The 8,010-nt window shown below is 32.4% G+C and overlaps 1 protein-coding gene across 2 annotated transcripts; it reads left to right on the forward strand.

Moving 5' to 3' along the window:
- Positions 1–1,309: 1,309 nt before the first annotated feature.
- On the forward strand, positions 1,310–6,194 carry LOC145322124 (uncharacterized). 2 transcript variants are annotated; one of them, XR_013880508.1, is made up of 2 exons: positions 1,310–1,941; positions 3,248–6,194. XR_013880508.1 is itself a non-coding variant. In XM_080163914.1 (2 exons), exons 1-2 carry the CDS (start codon positions 1,419–1,421, stop codon positions 3,614–3,616), a joined length of 438 nt encoding a protein of 145 aa, XP_080020040.1. In that variant the 5' UTR covers positions 1,310–1,418; the 3' UTR covers positions 3,617–6,194. The 2 variants fall into 2 exon arrangements, 1 of the variants encoding a protein (XP_080020040.1); XM_080163914.1 differs by having other exon boundaries at positions 1,310–1,487.
- The last annotated feature ends 1,816 nt before the right edge of the window (positions 6,195–8,010 follow it).

Genomic DNA, 8,010 nt, shown 5'->3' on the forward strand with positions numbered 1-8,010 from the left:
GATTCTAAAATGCAAAAATCAACGATTTATTAACTGATATATAGTCTACTAAAAAGTTGTGATGTTATATAATGTTTAGCAAAGTTCTTATTACCAGAAATTGTAAATTGTTTTCACATTTATTGTCAAATTTGATTTAATAGCCTGCTCGTTTAGCTATTAACAGTGTGTTTAATATTTAAATGTTTCAAAATTTTAATTATAATTCTATTTTAGCAATAGAGATATTTTAGAATTTTTTTATTTAAAAACAACAAAAACGGTTAATACAGTTTTTTTTATAAATTACCTACAAGATATAATCTTAAAATGTTTGAAGAATTTTTGAAATGGTATCAAAATATAATCTTACACCTGTAGAATCATACTGCAGAGTTTTAAAAAAGATTAATAACCCACATCAATTTTTATTATGATTTTAAGTTTTAATTTCTTTTACTCATTAGGTCTATTTTTCTATGTTTATGTGTCTTCCCTTTTGGGTAAAATTTTCAGCTTTTATGTTTTAGAGTGTTTTGCTACATAATATTGTACTTTAGTATAGACTATAGAATAAAACTAAGTCTTTTTCATTTCATTTATCAAAAATCAGTTTAAAGTTGTGTTTCTTCCTTCAATCAAAGTGTTTTAATGAAAAAGGGGATTTACACGAAAAAAAAAGTTTTGCGCAGTTTGCTTTTACAGATCTATTATTATAGAAATAATGCATTTAGAGTGTGTAAAAGCCTAATCTAATTAATATTTAAATCTGATACAAGCATTTTTATATATCCTTATATGAAAGGAACAGAGTCTGGGTCTGTTTTGTGTCTGCTTGTCCCGAAGGATTTCTTGGGGGAGGGTACCACCACAATCCCAAAAAAAACAGCCCCTATAAAAAAAATTACCCCCTCTAAAAATTGTATTTGTTACTTTAAAAAACATTAATATAGAATAGAGAGTAGTGGTTTGACTCCCCCACCCCCCAAGAGAAAAATAACCCACTAATTTAATTATATTTTGATTTTAAGGTGTAAGATATCTTTATTATTTTAAATCCTTATTTCTAACATTAAACTGATATCTATGGGCGAGTCATATTTATTTGCAGTGAAGAAGGAGACAATGGACTGTAAATTATCCTGGAAGTTGTTAAAATGCTCCCTTTTGGTTGGCAAAAATCTATACTTGAAATTATCTCCCATTGTCCCCTTAGATCCCTATTAATATCTTGGCAATGATTAGAATTTTAAAAATTAAATTTGTGGTTCTACCAAAGCATGTAGTTTTTTTATTTAAGTATTTACAAGACTATGTTATGCAACCATTTTTCGCTCAGTTGAGGCCTTTCTTTTACAGTGACCAGTGCTTGGGTTTTGTGATTCATTGGCCAAATAAAATAAGGATCTAGTTAGAAACCTATTTTGTCCAACAAAAAAATGATTTTGACCAGAGAAATGGAAAAGAAAATCGGCTTGCTCCTGTTAGCTGCTAGTTTTGAGACAACAGTATGCTTGTTTATACAATTGTTATGGATTTCTCCGTGGAGCGTTTGTCTGTGTGGAATTTTTTTAGGGAAGCTTACTATAGAGCCTATAAAAAAAAAATACGTCAATCAATACAAATGACCAATGATGACCAATAAACAGAATAAAATACCCAATGGCAGGCCAGTATTCATTTTAATTGGCTAATTATAGGCCAGTATTACGTAATTCTTTATAGGCACTATAAATTGCTTCTTTTCTAGGTGTTGCTCACAATCTTATTAATTGTATGTTCATCAGGTTTACTTCAGAATCATGGCTTTGGGACATTAGTGCAATAATTATTTCTGTTGTATTATTATTATTAATCCCACAATTGACTGTAGATAACTTTAATTATGGCCTTCTCCAAATTTTCACATTTATTTGGAGTATCTGGCTTCAATTCTTTGTAGTAGTCACTGGATTGGTTAAGGTAAGCTTTTTAGGGTTTAGCTCTGCCTGATAATCTGCAGGGAGGAAGGATACATTGGGCTGTTTATTACACTAGTTTCAAGTGAGTGCCCTAACGTTTCAACCAAATTGTAATGTACAGTAGGGTTAATTTTGTGTATTATCATAGGGGTTATAAATCAATTTATCAGCCATTGTCTTATCCCTTTAGATCCCTTGTTAATCTGTTAGTCCGACCGTATTGCAAGAGTGGCTTGAATTTCCCTTTAAAGAGATTCACGCTCTGCCCGTAAAACTTGTGCTTAGCTAACGACATAATTTAGTATGATCCAGCATATTATGAGCAAAACATGAAAACAGGAAAAAAATAAGCATCCCTTGAGTGCGGTGTGGGGCCCATTTTTTTCTCTCTTTCTCTTTTCTTCTATTTCCTTCTCTTTCCTTCTTTTTCCTTCTCTTTCCTTCTCTTTCCTTCATACTCCTTTTCTTTCCTTTCCTTCTTTTTCTTTCTCTTTTCTTCTCTTTCCTTCTCTTTCCTTCTCCTTACTTCTCTCGCCTTCTCTTTACTTCTCTTTCTTTCTCTTTCCTTCACATTCCTTTTATTTTTTCCCTTTCCTTCTCTTTTCTTCTCTATCCTTCTTTTGCCTTCTCTTTCCTTCTCCCTCTCTTTCCTTTTCTCTCACCTTTCTTTTCCTTCCTTTTCCGCATTTTGCTTTCTTTCCTTCTTTTGCCTTTTTTTCTTTCTCCTTCTTTTCTCTCTCCTTTTTTCCTTCTGTTTCCTTCTTTTTCTTCTCTTTTTTTTTCCTTCCTCCTCTCTCCTTCCGTTTCCTTCTCTTTCCTTCATATTCATTTTCTTTCCTTTCCTTTCCTTCTTTTTCTTTCTCTTTACTTCTCCTTTCCTTCTCTTTCCTTTTCTTCTCTTCTCTCACCTTTCTTTTTCTTCTTTTTCCGTATTTTGCTTTCTCTTTCCTTCTCTGCCTTCTTCTTCTCTTCTCTCTCCTTCTTTTTCCTTCTCTTCTCTCTCAATCTCTCTCCTTCTCTTTCCTTCTCTTTTCTTCACTCCTTTCTTTCCTTCTTTTTCCTTCTCTTTACTTCTTCTTTTTTCTCTTTCCTTCTTTTGCCTTCTTTTTCCTTCTCTTCCCTTCTCTTTACTTCTCCTTTTTCTCTTTCCTTCTCTTTCCTTTTCTTTCCTTCTTTTGCCTTTTTTTCCTTCTCTTTCCTACTCTTTCATTCTGTCTCCTTCTCTTTCATTCTTTATCTTGCTTCTCTTTAACCAATTTCATAATATTTCATCTAAAAAATAAATTTAAAATGCCTTTAAATTTTAGTTGATGTGTAGAAAATGTGAGAAATCTTCAGTAACTACAACACCTACAGAAATAGAATCTTCAGCACCTACGGAACCAGTGCCTACAGCGAGTGCCATATACAGTAATAGGGCTTACAGACGTGATATCTATAGTAACAGTGCCAATATGACAATACCTAGAGCAACAGCACCTGTTCCAACAGCACCACCACCTTTTCCAACGGCACCAGTGCCTACAGCGAGTGCTGTATACAGAAATAATATCTACAGTATCAGTGCTACAACAACTGACTATGAAATTCCTCCTCCAAGTTATGAGGAAGTGGTAGAAAACATGCCAAGAAATAATTGTGAAGTGACTAATTTCCTCCATGGCACATTGGTCTGAAAACACAGTTTTGGGTCAACAATTCGTTTTCAGCCGTCTTTTGGCCGATTTTAATGCCCAATACTGCAAATTAGGGGTTTTTTGGGTCAGGGAGTCCATTTATGAAAAAAAATATATGACCTCGAAGGTCAAAGACCGTTAAAATGACCTTTAAAGTCTGATTTTTGCCGTTCCCAAAGTTTTATTGGACATTTAGGGCGGGAAGGAGTTGTCAAATCAAGAAGACTCTGAAATACTTTTTTGTAGACAATTGCATTGGCTAAATATCATGTAAAGTAAAAACTTTTGTAAGTATAACCAGTGTTTCACCAGCTGCAAATTTCAAATTTGCACGTTTTTAATTTTTAATATCTTGATTATTTTATCTAAATTTTCTTGATTTAATCCATTTAGAAAATATTTTAAATCATTGTTATTTCATCTTACTAAAGGCTAATAAAATTATGGCATATTTTTATAAGGATGCGTTTGTTTGTGTGTTTGAATGTGTGTGTGTGTATTCTTGTCTCTCCTCACTCTACGCTACTACGACATAACAACTTAACAAGGCGAGGATGCATACAGACACACACACACACACGAAGACACATAAAGAGTAGGCTGAAAGAATAATATCAATTATATGAATATAAAACAATAAAATTGACATTTAAAAATTTATTTTAACTAATCTACATGAAATATAACCCATTTTTATACTATTTAGCTATTTCGTATGTTTTCATTTTGTTTATCAGATAATACTCTACAAAAATAAATCCCTCCCCCCTCTACGCGTCGTCGGAATAATTCTAAATTACAACATCGATGAAATTTAATCGATTTATTAGTTTTTAAGATAATGCACAAAACCAACCATTTCAGAAGCTGGATTTTCGTGCTAAATGAAGCCAATTAAAATACCAACAAATTCTCTTTAATAAACATATAGGTTTACTCAGGTTATACTCTTTAAAAAAAATTCGCTAAACTTATCCCATCTTAAAAACTGATTTAAAGAACCCACATTTTTGCATTTTGTAACGTTTTATGTGTTATACAAATTTTTTGAACTTATATAGGGCTTATTTTAGTTGGACAATTTCCAACATTTAAGCAAGTATAGCCAATTTATCAATGTCAATAATACGTTCTTAGATTTTAGGGTACTGCAAATTTGGCCCCAAATTTTTTCAAAAAACATATTATCAACATGGCACAGTGCCTTCGAAGGTGCTTTGACTTTAGTGTCAGAACCTAAATTGGAACATAGTGCATTTCATTACCCTAAGTTAGGAAACTTCATTTCACTTTTCAATAAAATCTAAAATGCAGCAGTTTTTGAGAAAATTAAATTTGAAAATTTCAAGTTCAATTTTCACCCACTAGGAGTTACCGCATAATCATGACAAGAAAAGCAAAGATTATTTATTTAAAATTTTGAACAACTTTGCTTTTATAAAGTTCTTCATAAAACCACTCCTGAAGTGAGTTAATTAATGGCCATTTTTTATCAATTGCTTTGGTAAGGTCACGGAAATTCAGCCTTAAATAAATCATATATAGAGAGGTTTTATGACTGACTTTATAAAAGCAAAGTTGTTCAAAATTTTAAATAAATAATCTTTGCTTTTCTTGTCATGATTATGCGGTAACCCCTAGAGGGTGAAAATTGAACTTGAAATTTTTTAATCTAATTTTCTCAAAAACCGCTGCATTTTAGATTTTATTGAAAAGTGAAATGAAGTTACCTAACCTAGGGTAATGAAATGCACTATGTCCCAATTTAGGTTCTGACACTAAAGTCAAAGCACCTTCAAAGGCACTGTGATGGGTTGATATTTAATATAAAGGTGGCCCAGGATGTCTTTGAAGACTGGCAGGTCAACTTTTGTCTAAATTGATGGGTAGGAAAACTTGAATTGTTGACCCCTCCAGACCAGTGTGTGCATGGCAACGTAAGTAAAGGCTTTCCTTTAAAAACTGAAGAAGCTTCTCATAGTGCTCATAAAAATGACGTCATACTGGCCTAATTTAGTCTGTGTATTGGCCTATCTGTGCTTATTTGTATTATATGGCGCTATTTTTTATAGGCACTATAAAGAGCTTTAAACTGAAATATTGTGTCTCATATCTAATTTTATTTTCTACCTTATAGTTTTCCAAACATCAAGACTAAACTGTGATATTTGCATATTGATTAATTATAAAGATAATTCGAACAATTGATATTCATCCCCAGTAATGATGAACAAAATTATCCTTTCTGAAGATGAAATTTTTTGATTAAAAAGTTTGGATACTTCTAAGTTATTACCAACCAAACAAAATTCAAAGGTGTACTCAAAGTTTAAGAGCTATGACCTAAAAGGATTTAAGATGGTAAATGAAATGCATAACATATATTATGGCCAATTCATTTTTGCTCAAGGATAACCCAAATTTGAGGCAGCCAGGCCATGTTCAGCAATTATCAGTAAAACCAATTTTTTTGCGCTTTATAACAATTATCATATTGATTGTAGAATAGAGATCTGTGATTATAAACCTCATTTATTTTTACTATACTGCAGAATTTTTAATAAATATTTAACTCGTATTTCTTTGTTTTTAAATGTCGTCTTTTGCATGAAAACTAAGAAAATCTTTTTAGCATTGCACCAATTTCACCGATTATAAAAAAAAATAAACTGTATGATTAGTATTATAGACAATTGTTCACATAAAAACAGAAGCGAATCGTGTAGTTTTTACATAAACTTTTTACTACAGAGCTGTGATAAAAACAAAATATTTAACAATAAGGATTTTTTAAACTAACAAAATTCTTTTTTCTTCGTTTTAATGTCGTCCTCTGTACTAGAACTAAGAAATATAGTTTTTCAGTATATACTGTGTCGTATTTTAGTATAAACAATTGTCCACAAAAAATAGAATGAAAATCATGATGATAATTCGTCTTTTACCTTTATCTTCTCTGGGCTAACAAAAACTCAGACTCGCCCACGAGTCATTCTATAGTTTTTTTTAATTTTATGCCCATGATTATCTTTTATACATTAAATTCATAGTATGAAAATATGAAATTCGTCTATATGTCTATATTTCCGTATAAATGAGTACTATTCTGCCCATACGTAGGGCAGCATAGAAATGTTAGTTTTATTGTGTGAGAAATTTAGGAAGAGAGTTTTAAAGAGATAAAAGAAGAGATGCCAACGGGATAGCCAATGAATAAATGCTGAAGTTACAAACATAAAAAGACGGTTGCATATGTCTGATTTATAGAATAGCTGCGCTACTAAATAAAAGTATTAAATGACTTTGATTCGCTTGTATGAACTTTGTACATATGTCTCTGTGTAATGGATATAGAAAATACGTGGATATTAAGACAGAGGAAAAAATGACGTCATTTTAGGTTGCTATTGATAACATGGATACCATTCATTGGTTAGTTCGTTAATCCATTAGAAGGGTCCTACGACAAACGCAGGAGTCATAAACGTCGGAGTTGACAAACGTCGGAGTGGATACTTAACCTAACCTAACCTATTTTAGACCATCTTATAGGTTTTTTAAAAGCAAGATCCACTTAATAATAAATCCATTCTCTGTGCAGAGTATACAAATATTTATGTCCTTGGCTTGTCTGACTTCTTACTTACTGACGGAGAATAACAGGGAAGAAGGGATAGTTTAATGGGTATATGATTACTTGGATGTTACACCAGATTTCCATGTGCTCTAATGAAGTGAAACTCGATGAGGGCTAAAAAACGATACCTCCCATCAACCCCCTTTACCCCATCCCCTCCCACTTCTACTGGATGAACGAACTGATCAATCAATGATAGCAACCTACATTGACGACAATTTTCGCTTTCAAAATATTCACGTATATTTTATATTCATCGATGGAATGTAGATCAACAAGTAACAAATTTTTTTTAAATGATTACCATCACAGGCTGGATAAATAATGGAAAATAATAAAACAATTTTATCATCACAAGGTTTGGACATCGCAGGTATAGGCCCAAAAAAGGGTTAGGGTCTTGAATACAGGTTAACCCTTAACGGTCGAGGGGGGGGGGCATTGAACGCCCCCCCATCCGGTTTTTTCTATCTCATTTTCTGTTTGTGAAAGATAAAGAGCCAAAACTGCTTGACTTTTTAAGTATGGGTATGACACATAACTGAGAGTTGGAATTTTTTGAATATCTTCATCCTGGCGGGCACAGGATGCCAGCAAACCTGGCAGGGTCATCCAGGTAAAGAACAAAAATATTTTTTGACTTAAACAAAGCATTTTATCTTACCAAATTACTAAAATATCCTTTAGTAGTACATCCTCATGTTAAATACAGGTGTTCAAGTCAATTTCAGATTCCAGGTATGATCCTGCAGGTCCT

This window comes from Acartia tonsa, chromosome 6 (genome assembly GCF_053477335.1).
Source record: "Acartia tonsa isolate MP-2025a chromosome 6, ASM5347733v1, whole genome shotgun sequence".
In the NCBI taxonomy this organism is placed as follows: Eukaryota; Metazoa; Arthropoda; class Copepoda; order Calanoida; family Acartiidae; genus Acartia; species Acartia tonsa.

What these genes read in the sequence shown, in the direction of transcription:
- LOC145322124 (XM_080163914.1), top strand. Translation starts at nt 1,419, where the DNA reads ATGATTTTGACCAGAGAAATGGAAAAGAAAATCGGCTTGCTCCTGTTA. An exon ending in CTGCTAGTTTTGAGACAACA is followed by an intron (nt 1,488 to 3,247) that starts GTATGCTTGTTT and finishes TTTAAATTTTAG; the next exon opens with TTGATGTGTAGAAAATGTGA.